The sequence below is a fragment of the Athene cunicularia genome, assembly GCF_003259725.1.
Source record: "Athene cunicularia isolate RWA chromosome 5 unlocalized genomic scaffold, athCun1 chr5_part1, whole genome shotgun sequence".
Lineage (NCBI taxonomy): Eukaryota > Metazoa > Chordata > Aves > Strigiformes > Strigidae > Athene > Athene cunicularia.
The window spans coordinates 42,085,351-42,099,194 of NW_020799101.1; the positions used below are offsets into that span (position 1 = coordinate 42,085,351).

The following is a 13,844-nucleotide window of genomic DNA, read 5'->3' on the forward strand; positions in this document are numbered from 1 at the left end:
CAACCCCCCTGCCCTCCTTACCTGTCTTATCTCCTCTTCAGCCACCTCTTCCTCACCAAGAAAAAGCTTCATCTCTTCCCCCCACCCCCGGGAAAGCCTTTTTCTAGCCCTTTCCTAGAAATCTCAGGTGCTCCTGCTTCCTTCCCACCCCCGTGAAACAGGAACCCCAAGCGAGAGGGTGGGAGAGTGCCAGGATTGATGGTCCTGGCAATTCCAAGCGCTCCCATCGATTTCGGATGCAGGGGCTGTCTCTGCTCCCAAACCCAACGAGGCTGCTCACAGGGACTTCCAATGGCAGGGGCCAGGCCCGGGAGGGGGGGGGCTTTGGAGCCTCCAGTGCCTCCTGAGGGCAGGTTTGGGATGGGGATGAGCTGCGGGGGGGGTAAGGGAGCTCTGCCTCTGCCCGCGGGTTTGGTACCCGGCGTTGTCCGCTTGCCAGCCGGGGCAGGCTCATGGCTTCTGGCAGCCCTGTGCCATCGTCAGCCATTGCTCTCTGCTTGTCTCTGGCACCCAGGGGTGCTGCGGGGAAGCTGGCTGGGAAAGGGGGATCCATACCGGCTGCTTTGTGTGGTGAGGTTTTGGGGAGGGAAAGGAGGGGCTGGTTCACACTTGGGGCCACAGCTATTACTTCTGGCAGGCCCCAGCCCCTGAGGCTCAAGGGCCAGCGGTTCCCTGCGAGGAAGCAGGCAGGTGCCGCCGAGCTATGGGGGTGTTCAGGCAATTTACCCCTGAAGGGCTCCTCTGGTCCCAGAGCCCCTTTGCCGAGTGGCTCCGGGGCTTCAGCAGCCGCCTCCTATTGCAGCGCTGCCTGCAAGAGCTGCTGGGAGCTGTTGCAACATGGCTGGGTAAACCCTGCAAATCGAGCGATTAAATGCTGCCTCTGCAAACATCCACCATGGAGAAGGGGCTTGGCCACTGAGCCGGGGGCCGGAGGCTGAGCTGCCGAGCAGCTCCGGGACCGTGAGAGGGTCAGGCTCGCCACCCCCAGCCCTGTCCTGGATGCAGCGGCTGTCCCTGGGCACCCTCCTGCTCCCCAGCAAACAGCGATGCTCCGGGAGGGAGCATGAGGTGCTGCTTCTTGCGGTGCCTCAGACTTTTGGAAAGGGAGCCCAGCAGAAAGGGAAGAACGGATCTCCGTGAGGAGGCCATGCAGCTGGGCAGAAAGCCGGGAAGTCGAAGCAGGGGTGCGAGATCTTCCCCAGGCACCGAGCTTGGGGTGTGAGCCTTGAAGTGGAATGAGATGCTGGTGACATCTTGGAGCCTGGGGCCTGCAGGGTCTGGCAGGCCAGAGGTGACACTGTGGTGGGGGGGCAGTGTGTGAGGAGGGAGCCCTGCTTGTGAAGTGCTGGTGAGCTGGGTTACGTGGCACAGCCGGGGTTGTGCCTGTCCCAGGTCCCGCGTCCCTGCCACGGGGGCTCAGTGAGGGGCCACCCCCTGTGGCCAAGCTGGAGCTGGAAATGATGAGCGTGGCTCAGGGTGAGGGCTCAGCCCAGGGCTGGCGGTGAGCTACTAGGTGAGCCCTGCCCTCCGCCCCAGCTTGCTGCCTGCAGGACGAGGCCTTTCAGCTATTCTGCCCTCTGATACATTCACCTGCTGTTCCAGCTCCCACAGTAGTAATGTGCCAGTGAACAAGCACATTAGGTGATCAATTGGCTTGAATCGGGAGAGGACTTGGTCCTGGTCATCAAGCAGCCCGATGGGCTGGGGTCTGAAGCTCTGGAGAGGCCGGATCTGGCAGGTCCTCATTGCCGGTGATGGATTGGTGGCATCTGAGCAGAGATGGGAGGAGCAGGATGGTGAGGTGAGCCCTCCTTTAGCCAGGGGGACCTCCAGAGGTGGCTGCTCACCATGACAAGAACAGCATCATTTTAGGAGACAGCAATAAAAAAGTTCTTCTCATCCAGCCTCCCTGTTGTCCTTAAGCCTCCCAAAGCCTCGCGGTGGGGCCTGCGCCCCACTTGGGGTCATTAACATCTTTCTCTGGGATGCCATGTTGCAGCTCCTTGCCCTGCCAAAAAGCTTTGTCAGTATTTCAGGACATGCTTTTCTGGAAGGGGAGCCCCCCTTTCTGAGGCTGGGGGTCCTTCTGCCCAGTATAAGAGTGGCAGGGAGGGCTGGCACAACTGGGGTGCAGCTGGGTGCAGGGCCCTGCAACGCTCACCGTGCTGCCTGCCTCGCTGCCCCCAGGAGCGCACCTCTGATGTAGCTGGGACCTGGGAGGAGGTGTCAGTGACAAAACCCCTCTATCTCCTTCTGGTTTCCCTAATAAAAGCAAAGAGCATTCGCCTAGCTGCTGGGGCAGGAAGGCTCCCAGGGAAGGAAACCTTTAGGGAGTTATTTGTGTGGGTCAGGAGAGAGGGGGAACTATCCCGCTCCTCGGGGAGCCCTATGGGAAATCACAGCCCTTTTCTGTGCCATTGCTGGGGCCTCAAAAGGGGAGGAGTTCTCTGGGGGAAGGATACCCCTCCATCTCCTCGGGAAGTTCAAAGAAGCGCCTTCAGGCTGAGGCACGAATCAATTCTAGTTCTATGGGTTGTTTTATGTGTCTTCTGTGTTCCTCTGGAGCCATTGGAAGAGCCTGTTTGGAGGCAATGAGCTATGTGTTGGAGTGGGGCTACCTGTCTTCTTGTGAGGGGAGATGAAAGGGCTGTCTTCTGACGGAGAGGAGCCTTCTCTTGGGTTCAAATAAAAGACTCTTGGTGGTTCTTGTGATGGAAGAAAAAACCCATGGCCAGCCAAATCTAGGACAGTACTTTTTTCCCCACTGATGCTGGTTACATGACTTCCACACATTGTGGCCTGGGATCAGAGTGTGGCCTGGGCAGCCGGGCTTGTCGGATCCCCAGCTCCATCTTGCCGTGTTGCCCCGGCCAAGTCCCCACGCAGGAAATCCTGCACAGTGGCGGCGGGCTGGGGTAAGTTCCCTTTTCCCTGGCAGGGGATGGATCAAGGGAGGCACAGCAGCCTGGCTTGATTATAAAGCTGTTATTAGGGCTGCGACCAAGCTGCTCCTCCTGTGGGCAGGTAATGACTGCCTCTGCTCAACATACCCACGTGTGCTCCCCCACTCGCAGTTCCCAGGTGTCCTGAGTTTACTGGTTCTCTTGTGTGCAGCAGGTTGCCAACCTCCGGGTGCCTCTTGGCACATCCTTCAGGAGAGCAGCTGTAACCTCTGCGGGCACAGGGCTCGCTCACCCTCGCAGCCAGAGGGGCAACTCTGTGGTGGCACCTGTGCTTCTGCTGCTGCCCCTGGCGAAGGAACTTGGTCAAAATTCCCCTTTAGGTCCTGCTCAGACTTTTACTGCCAGTGATGGAGATGAGGGAAGTCAGAGCTGTTTCATTTTGCTGGTATTTTTAGCCTCTTTGAGAAGCAAAAGAGAAAGGCAGGGGTGTTTCCAGCACAGGAGGTGGGGGGGGGATAAACGGAAAGCCTTCCTTGTATCTCCTAGGAAGTCCTGGAGCATCCATATGAGAGGAGAAAAGGGCGGGTGTAATACAGAAATAGAGCTTGCTTTATTCATCGCATTAAGCAAGGAGGTTTCGAGCAGACGAGGTGCCTCCAGGCAGAGCTGATAGGGAAGATGGAGCCCTGGATACCGTTATCGAGGATCTGAGAGACAACGAACACAGTATCATGAGTGACATTCGCTGGTGGCATGGCACTGGTGGGGTGAGAGCCAGCAATGGGTCAGAGCAGAGCAGTCCAGGCCGCCCAGTGAGCTGGACTCCTGCAAACATCACCCACCTTAACCCGAGCAGGGGTGAGGCCAGGTCCTAGGCAGCTGGTGATACCAGCCAGGCTGGTGGGAGATGTGCTCATCACTCACAGTCCCTGGGCTGGGGGGGCTGAGGAGGGCTCCTGGGGTGGGTGCCAGCATGGGGCGGGAGGGCAGTGCTGCGATGGGTGGCAGTGGAGTGCTGCCCTGCTGGGTGCCAGTGCCGTGTATGTGCAGCCAGTGAGGCGAGAGGATGCCCTGTCCCCATCTCGAAATCAGGGTGGGTGCCTCTTTCCCAGAGCTGCTTTGGCTCCATCCCGATGGGGCGAGGGAGGAACGGCTCCGCAGAGGCTCATGGTCTGCAGTGTGCTGGTGGGTGGCAAGTGGGTCCGAGAGGCGTGGGGGTGATGGAGGATTATCTGAGGCCACTGTGCCAACAGCTTGTTGGCAATGCCTGGTAGCCCCTCCTGGGAAAGTCTTCTATTTCCTTCAGCAGCAGAAGAGGGGTGGGAGCTGGCAGAGCAGCTCACCAGGTATTTCTATGCTGCTTAACAGGGGTTCGAGGTTGGGGAAGCTCAGGAATGGCCCTGCCTGAGATGGAAGAGGAGCTGGGGGTTAGGTGGGGGCAGATGGGGAAGGAGCAGCACTCCGGCACTGCTCTGTGCTGCTGGGCTTGCCCCTTGGCGAAGGCACTCTTGCTTCCCTTTTCTCGGGGAATGTGGCTGGTCCTGCTGTGCTGGAAACACTCCGGCCTTTGCATCGCTGAGCGGCCCCGCTCTACCTGGCGAGAAGCCGGAAAGATGCTCCCATCTCGCACAGGAAGGGAACCCATCACTGCGGCGGGGCAGAGCCCCTCATCCTTGACTCAGCCAGCGATGCTGCAAGGGCAGGAGGAGGCTGGGTGGCACGGGCATCTGTGCCGGAGTAAGCAGATCCTCTCTGCTGCGGGTGCTGGGGAGCAGGCGCTGGAGCAGGACCAGGAGCCGGGCTGGCTGGCTGGCAGTGGAGGCAGTCAGCATCCCCAGCAGAGTGCAGGGACTTGGCACTGGCTCAGCTGGGGAGGTTATTTTTTTTTTAATTTTTTTTCCCCTCCAGGACAGCTGATTCCATCTATTTTTAATGAGCTTCCCCAGGTTGCGCAGTGAGGAGACAGAGCAGCGCCGGCAGCCACAGACTGCGACGGGGCAGGCGGAGGGGCAGCGGGCACCCAGGGTCCGGCTGTCATCTCCCTCACTTCTCCTCGGCCCAGGCCCAGGGGGTCTCTTTTTTGGGGTGGGACCGTGTCCCCCAGGGAAGGGGGTCCTCCTCAATGCAGCTGCCCTTGAAAATGGAGTCAAGCACCGAGGAGGAGAGCTGGCTGGAAGATCAGTGGGAGAAATGGTAGGGGACCGGCTGGGCCTCGGGGCGGGGGGGCTGTCCCGCGGGCCCGCAGGGGGATGAGGGGCAGCTCCTTGCCCCTGGGCACATCACCCTTCTCCGCGAGCAATGGTCACAGGACAGGAGCAAACTTGGCACCTAGTCAAGTCCAAAGTTTTCCCGGCTGCTCAGGGAGCTGCGTGGCAGCTGGGTGCTGGAGCAACAAAGGCAGCTGGCCGCATCCTGCCGCGCACCAGCATCTGCAGGCAGGGCCAGTGCTGGACACCCGCGCAGTACCTCCCCATCCCCGAGGGCTCGGGCAGGGCTGCCTGTCCCCATCCCAGAGCGGGGGGTGCTTCCACCCACCCCAGCTGCTCCTGCAGAGCCAGGCAGCCCCTACCAGCCCCTCAGCAACATTGTGCCTCTCGCTGAGACGCCCCATGGTGCCCGCTGCGCTCCCACACTGCGGCTAGTGGGGGCCCTGAGCATTAGCGGGTGGTGATGTCCCACCCTGGAGACCCGTGTAACCGGAGAAGAAATCAATTTCTGCTTTGAAGGCTCATCATGAGCCTCCTGCTCTGCGTTCCCCACCTCCCACGGGCAGCATCAGGAGATGGGGGGTTGGGGGGCGTCCAGACACCCCACCCTGTGCTGAAGGTTGTGTCCCTGCCCCCCCAGTGTATCTTGCAGGGGCTACTCCCATGGGCAGAGTCATTCCTGGCCATCTTCACCCCACGAGCCCACCACTGGCAGGGTCCTTGGAAATGTGGAGGCGAGATGTTGCTTCCTCCACAGGCTTCTCCTGCTCCTGCTCCTTCTCCTTCTCTAGGGGCTGGGACGAAGGAGGTGTTACCCCTCCATGGCGCTGGCTTGGTGCCACTGCCGGGGGCGAGGGGAGCCCCGAGGTGTGCAAGCGATGCAGGTCGGTGAGGGCCAAGCCAGAGAGGGGTGACGAGCTCAGCGTGGTGCTTTCACCCCAGCATCTCCCAGTCTGAGGAGTTGGAAGCAAATGGAAATGGTGGCACACAAAGCAGTGCCTGTGAACACTATGGACAAAACTTGTGGTGTTACTGTAAAAGCAAAAATGAAGACAAAAAAAATGTTAGCAAGATGTTTTGGCTTACAGTGGGGCTGAGTTGGTTGGCAGAGGACTTGCAAGCTGGGCTCTTTTATTTACCCCCATGGTAATGAATGAGAGGAGCATTGCGGTACCACCACGGAGAAATGTTTTAATGCACAGAAGCCGGGAGCGCCTCACTGTCCCCCTGGGGATGCAAGCAAGTACACAAGGAGCCCGCTTGGCAGCACGTTTCCAGCCACTAAAAGGATATCTCTGTAAACTTCTTGAAGGGGTGTAATGAGCCTGTGGGGCTGACAGCCCTAAGGGACCACTGAGGCCGTGCAGACAGGCTCCACAGCACCAATGGTTGTGGGGATGCTCGCAGTCCCCCCAGGGAGTGATTCTGGCACAGAGGGAAATCACTGCCCTCTCTTACTGCAAGGCACCTGAGCTGGAACACCCCTCCCAGCTGTGGCTCAGGGGCTGGTTGTGCCACAGCCGGTGGGTTTGTGGTGCTTGCAAGGTCTGTGGGTCTTGATGTGAACGCCTGTCCCAGTGGGTCCATCCTCCCGCTGTGCCCTTGCCAGGACCCCAGCCTGTCCCCTCCCTGTAACCTGGGTCTTTGCCCTGCTGGGTGTCTATGCCCAGCCGGGACAATCCCGGAGCCTCCCCGGGATGGTGGGAGCTGAACGTCCTGGGACAGGGCTGTCTGTCCCATGCTCTCCCAACCTGAACATCTCTGCTGCCTTTGGTCAGGCAGGGGCTGGTTTAGGGCACACTTCTCATCCCCTCTGAAAGGAGCCCCCTTCCCAGTCTTCCTTCCCAGTAGAGATTGGGAGAGCCTCTCGTGGGGCAGATGGTGCTGCTCCCTGCCCACAGGCAGCATGCTGCCCTGCGCCCTCCTGCCTGCTGCCTGTGCAGTGGGTAATCACGCCGTCTCCACTCCCTACAGGCTCACCCACGACATCAGCCTCGAGGAGTTTGAGGATGAAGACCTCTCTGAGATCACCGATGAGTGTGGAATCAGCCTGCACTGCAAGGAGAGCCTGGCCACCCGGGTAAGCGCGATGGGGATGGGGACAGGGATGGGCAGAGCATGCCGGTGGGGCTGGAGGGACTATCAGCTCCCATGCAGGACCACCAGCTCCCCAGGCTAGTGATGCTTCCTCAGAGTGCCCATTGCCACGACCCCAATCCCCTCTGCTCAGCAGTGTCCTCACCACAGCACAGAGCAAACCCTTCCTGAGCCAGCCAAACCCAAGAGACAAAAAAGCGTCTCAAAGCCGGTGCCTTTTGGTTCCCACTGTGCTGGGTTGAGTTTGTTCCTCAGGGATGAGCCTAAGGGTTTGGGCATGACAGGGGGCATTGCCCCTTATATGAGCGGGGCACGCGATGAGCATCCTTGGGAAGTGAGGACACGTGCGAGGTGCCACCAAAGGTCCCACTCGGGCTGTGCCTCCTACCTGCCACTTGCATCTCTGGGCCTGGAGGTGCATCTAGGCTTGCAGGGTGAGAGCTCTCCTCTGCTCACCCAAGGTGTTCCTTCTGGTTTGCTAGCTGCCTTTAGCAAGAGCTGTCCTCAGGCGTCTAGGAGGCAAGAGAACTGGAGGCTGGTGAGGCAGGGATGGAGGAGGTGGCTCTGACCCCAGCAGGCAGCAGGTGAAATAAAAATGAGATCTGTGAAGCCTGTGCAGAAGCTGCAGGTGGGTCTCCCATCCACCTTAAGCACCCTAGGCCACACTGCAGAGACCCCAAGGGGGTTCACACCACTATTTGAACTGCCTGAGAAGGCCATGGGGGGCAGAAACATGGAGATAAACTGAGAATTAACATTGGATTTGGAAATACACAGGGATTCTGCATCTTGCCAGTGTGTTTCATGCTAAGGGGATGCAAACGCTGGGGGAGCAACCAAATGGTTTGAGAATTGTTTCACCCCTCAGGAGATATATTTCCTCTGCAAAACTGATAAAGACCCAGCAAGGAGGGGAAAGGCAGAGGAGTTTGTCACAGATTTAAAATTAGACAGTGAATTTGTGGTGTTGGGAATCCCATGTTGAAGGCAGGAGGGTAGAGGCACACCTCATCTCTGGGAGGTAAAAGTGTCCTGCTGTGCTCCCTGGTCTAATTCGGGACCTTCCCAGCAGAAATGTTCATGCTCCTGGAGATGGGGCTGCTGCTCCACATCTCTGCTCTGGCCCAGCCTCCTCCTGCCCCGGGATGTTATGGCCGGGGAAGGATACGGAGGGCCTGGGCTTGTGGGATGTGTTGGCTGAAGGAAGGAGGGATAATGCTGGAGGCAAAACCAAAGGCAAACCTGGAGCTGAGTGTCCATGAGGGCACAGCTGCAGTGAGGGCAGGGCATCGAGAAGATCCTTCTGCGACAGGTGAGGCAGACAGGGGCTGTGGGTGCATTGCTGGATGCTTCCCATTAACCATCCCAATTCTCTGCTGCTGGCAGCACCACTGGGCTCTTAGGACAGGATTTCTTTTTTCTTTACAGACTGCCAGCCCTTGGCTGAGGTTTGGCAGGGAGGGTAAGGGCGGGGGGACACTTGCAGCTCAACTGCTGCAGCCCTTCCTTGAGGGTGAGGAAAAAATAGACTGTTTTGTCCATTTTAAACAGTGTACTGAGGGGTTTCTGCATCTCTGAGCTGTGATGCAGAGACCTGACCTTTGGGAGAGGGTTGGTTCAGGCTCCAGCAGGGAGCCCCACATCTTCCCCGGGGACGGCGTGGAGCTGCTTTACACAAACGTCCCGGTGCAATGAGTCTGCTGGGATGGAAAGGGGATGTGAGGCTGTCCCCGTGGAAGCAATGAGCTATTCATAAACACAGCAAAGGAAGAAGCCTACCACACTCAGAAAAAAAAAAATGCTTGCTAAAAATATGTCCAAATGATTTATACGGGACACGAAGGATTGCCCGAGGAGCAGAACCAAAAGCAGTGACTGCAACGGCGGTGAGAGGGGCTTTTCAATCCCAGACGTCAAAGGCGAGAGCCAGGGAGCTTTCCAACCTGACTGCTGACCAGAACAAGCTCAGGGCGATGGGGTTGCAGGATCTGCCTGATGGAAGCAGCCAGGCCCAGAGGGAGCGGCTTGGCCGGGTCTGTTCACAGCGTGGGGACCAGCAAATCAGTAATGACCCGCGGCCCGACATCAGCCAGCTAATTGCATCACGTGGGGATGGCTGGCTTGGCAAGTCAGTCCGACACCGGGGCCAGGGCCAGGGGGCCCTGCTGGTGGCGAGCTCCCGGTGCCGGTGCCGCAGAGGACCCATGGTATGTAAGATGGAGGGTTGGCCCCAGTTGCCCCTGCAATGCCAGGCGAAAGACCGGCAATGGAGCAAGGGGTGTGGGGTGAAGGCAAGCTGCCAGCTCGATGGATCACACTGGAGCAGAGAGCCAGGGGGAAGGGGGAAACGCAGGCTCTGGGGAGCGCGGTGAGCTGCGGGGCTGGGGAAATCCAGCTGCTCCGAGCTTCCCGACCTGGTGGCGAGGCTCTGGAGAGATGGGCAGGCACAGTAGCCCAGCAGAGAGCAGGAAAGCACCGGGAAGGAGTGAAGGGACAAACCCTGCTGGAGGGCTGGGAAGGCAGCTGCTGGATGAGGACAACCAGTGACCTTGGCGAGGTGGGGGCGGTCCAGGCAGAGATGCTCAGCAGCAAAACCCCATGGCAGGAATGGGCAGCCTGTGCAGAGGTCAACACCCAAACAGAGGTGGGGTTTGGGGTTTTTTTTGGTCCTGGAAAAACAAATATGACTTCATTGTGGACTATTTTAGCAGATTTCCAGAAATAGTGGCTTAGACACACAGAAACAGCAAGGAGGCGTAGACTGATGTTTGTGCAAGAGAGAACTATCCACCTCCTGGACAGGAGACCATGTGCTGAGAATGAGGAATAATCCCAAGCGTGGCTGCAAAACCCTTTAATTTCAACAAGAAAACCCGGGTGAATGAAAACCAGGAGCGAAGCGAGGAGTGGGCTGAGGTGAGGGCTCTGTGGAGGAGCAGGGCTGCCTTTAGAACAGCAAGGCCGGAGGCCGGCTGGGGAGGAGAGGTGTCACCCCTGCCTCGCAAATGGCAGCGGTCAGGCACATTGAGAGGGACAGTTGCAACAGAAGGACCAGGCCTTTTGGTTTGGGTTTGGCCTTGGTTTGGTGGCTTTGTTGGCGGGATGACAATCCCTGGTTTCCGCAAGATGGATCCCAGCAAACAGCCAGGCTGCAGTTAATAAGGCTTGGTGTCTCATCTGTATTCCAAGAGCTGCAGAAAATGGTTAATGCAAGAATGGAGAAAAAAAAAAAAAAGAAAAGAAAGAAATAACCTTCTTGGAAATACCTGAGAGCACAAGAATGAGTGGCCAAAGCAAAAGAGCTGATACAGGATACAAAGCTGTGCTGAGCCTTTGTGGTCTGCATGAAAAGGCTTGAACTGGCCATAAAGATACAGATATGTGGAGTAAAACACCAAAACACTTTGTTTTTTCGGCATAATAAGACTGCTGGAAATGCCGGGCTTCCTCTTGATGTTCACCGTCACTGATCCGGCGTGCCGCTGGCAGCAGCCACCCGCAGAAAGCCAGCGGGACCCGTGCAAAGGGGGAAGCGGCTGCCACGAGCCGGCCATCCCACTGAGCTGAGGGCTGGCGGGGAGCTGGCTGCGGGGCCTGGAGCAAAGGAGACGGCAGCAAGGCGGCTGCTTACTCCAGGCACCTTTTCAAAGGCTGTGCCATGAAGCCACCTCTGTGATCCATCAGCAGCTGCGGCTGCGCCAGGCTGGGGGCAGAGAGGCTTCTCCTGGCGCTTTGAAGCTGGGAGCAAAGCAGTCCCAGCCGGGTGGTAGGGAGAAGGGACACGATTGTCCCCTCTGCTCAGCAGGTCCCCCTTGCTTCCCCATGCTCATAAAACGCTTTCCCGAGCCGGAGGTTTTGTCACTCCTCCTCTGACAGGGAAGGCTGCAGGAGTAGGGGAGCAGGGAAGAGCCTTTTGCTTGCTTGACCACAGTGGGTAGGGACCAGGGTCACTCAAGCAACAACTTGCGTATCACCCTGCTCCTCCTGCAAGAGCCTTTTGTTCCTAGGAAAGCAAGCAGCATCCATCCCTTACTGGGGTTGGCAGCAGCCCCCACTCTGGTGGTTCCCCTGGATAGACTGGTGCTCCCAGGGGTGCTCCCAGAGGTGCTCCCAGCACCCACAATTGCAGCAGGGGTCACACTGCTCCAGCCTCCCCCAGGGCCCGTGGACCACAGCGTTGGGACCATCAGAGGCCAGCTGCCGGGCACTGGGACTTTTTGCCATTGGGACAGCACCGTGCGGGTTGGAGGTAGCATCAGCAGCATGCCAGCATCACAGCCACCCCAGGGACAGCTCTGTAATGGAGGCGTGAGACTCCCCGTAACTCCATCAGGGTCCAGGTGTGTATCTTGTGTACATCCCACCACAAGATTTAGGCACTGGTACTGCTCTCCCACATGCCCTAATTTCTCCCACAGACTGAAGTGACTTCAGGACGTCACCTCACCATCACGTCTGTGCTGAGGCATGAGCATACTCAAGCTGGCCTTAGGTGACATTAACTTGTTCCTAGAGGGCTCCCAAGGCAGCCTGTTCTGGTGGGGTAGTGTCCTTCCACTTAGAAAGGCTTCCCATCATTTAGTCCGTGCCCTTGCTTTGCAGATCACCACAGGTCCCACTCAGATGGTAAGGTGATCTAGTGCTGTGTGGTTTCAAAATCACTTTTAGTGCTATTTAGGCCATTAATAAGTACCTGCAGTGGCTGTAGTTTCCTCCTAGCTATTGTACCTGGAATGGTGCATCCCTCCTAGGGCGCACTTTTCTTCAGAACAGGTACTGTTTTGCTTTTCTGCATCCTTCTGGGACTTTCCCTCCTCTGTGGGTTTTCTGAGTGATTGTTACAGCTACAGGATTACTGAGGGCAGCGTCATTAGCAGTCTAGGTTGAACGCCACCAGCTGACTTGAATACATGTATCTCGGCTAGATATAATCTATTTAGCTGGCATTTCCCTCCATTTTTTTTCCTGTGCCTTGATTTCCTTGTTAAAATCCATGTGACTTGCCACAGGCAACTGGTGCCACAGAAACGCAGAACTTGTTGTATGAAGGCTAGCATTAAAAACAAGGGAGTTAAATGTTTAAAGCCTCCAGAGGACGAGTTTTGGCAGCAGTGCTCCTCCAGATGCTCAGCCAGTACCTGCCAGGACTGCAGCAGGGACATGGGGGTGAAATGGCCCCTATGAGAGGGTTTGTACAGTGCCTACAGCAAGCAGAGCCCTGCCTGTGCTGGCTTTAGTCTGACAGTTTAGAAGCTGGTAGCAGCGAGAGCTCTCGGAGGAGCTGCTAGAGCTTCTGGGGCTGTTTCTTTTCCCACGGCTCAAAGGACATCCTCCGCACAGCTGGAGATATGGATAGCATCAGCACCAAAAAAACGTCCTTCACCTCTGCCTGCTGATGAGCTTTCGAGTCATCACAAACAGCTGATAACTTGGGGAATTCAACTCACTAATGCCAAGTCACAGCCTTTATTGCTGGCTGCAGCAACCTCTGCATGTGCAAGCTACAGTTACTGCAAGGAAGGCGGCGTGGGAAGGAAACCACTGACCTTTAAACACCTGCAGCTGCGGGCAGACACCGGTGCCTCCTTGCCCAGCACCACGGTCATGAGGAGTGCGGTGGCTCAGCACTGGGCCCCAGCCTAGCTGGTGCGATGGTGACCACCTCACAGGCCACGGTGGCCACCCCGCTCCGAGAGGGAAGGGTGCAAGGGGAAAGTGGGCCTGGCCCCAGCCAGAGCACAGCCACCACCAGTGGGTGACTGGAGAGCTCATGCCAGACTACCAGCTCGTCGGGCGTCCCTTCTGCACATCTCCAAGTCCCGAGGCATGCAAACGCAGGGTGTATGAGAAAAGGCTTGTTCAAGATGAGGAGGCCAAGGCAGGTGTAACTGCCAACTCTGGCCGCCTCGTGGGCATTACAGGGGAGAAGGAGCCTGACTCCTCTCAGAGGTGCATAGTGAAAATGTCAACCCCCGAGAGGGAAAAAGTAGTAGTAATGCAGCACTGGTGCCAGTGCCCAACGTGGTGGTGAGTTCTCCGTCCCTGAGGATATTCAGGTGTGATGGATAAGGCCCTGAGACCTGCTCCAGGCAGCGGTTGGACCAAACCTCCAACCAAAATGATTGTGTGTTTGTCTGAGTCCCAGCTGACAGAACAGGAATGAAGAAAGGCCAAGGTTCCCTCCCTTCTTGGGAGGAAGAATCAAAGGGCAGCCCAGGCTGAAGGGGCCTCGAAAGATCACCTGGCCAAACCTTTTGTGGGAAAGGGAGCCTAGATGAGATTCTCTAGCAGCCTGTCCAGTCGTGTCTTGAAAACCTCCAGCGATGGGGACTCCCCCACGTCCCTGGGGAGGCAGTTCTGCTGAATGACTGTTCTCCCTGCGAAAAATGCCCTTGTTCTGTCGAGAGGAAGCCCGGGCGTGCGCGTTTGTGCCCTTCGTGGGGAATGCGTTGTTCACATGTACCTACAGGCACCTGCCGAGGGGGTGGTGGTGGTGCCCCATCATCCGGGGGGTATCGCCGGCCGAGCAGGGAGGGGGGCTCCCCGGCCGCGGGAATAGCATCCTGCCCCTTTAAAAGGACGAGGCCGCCGGCTGCCCAGGCGGCTGCACCAGCCCCCCCAGCCCAGGGACTGTGAG

The 13,844-nt window shown here is 57.8% G+C and overlaps 1 protein-coding gene across 1 annotated transcript in view; it reads left to right on the plus strand.

Annotated features, from left to right (window-relative positions):
• The first annotated feature begins 4,899 nt into the window (after positions 1-4,899).
• Positions 4,900-13,844, plus strand: part of MAPK8IP1 (mitogen-activated protein kinase 8 interacting protein 1) — an 18,381-nt gene continuing 9,436 nt past the window's right edge. The window contains exons 1-3 of the mRNA XM_026849338.1: positions 4,900-5,096; positions 7,085-7,284; positions 13,129-13,234. Coding sequence (XP_026705139.1) covers positions 5,026-5,096; positions 7,085-7,284; positions 13,129-13,234 — 377 coding nt within the window. The 5' untranslated portion in view covers positions 4,900-5,025. The remainder of the gene's footprint in view (positions 5,097-7,084; positions 7,285-13,128; positions 13,235-13,844) is intronic.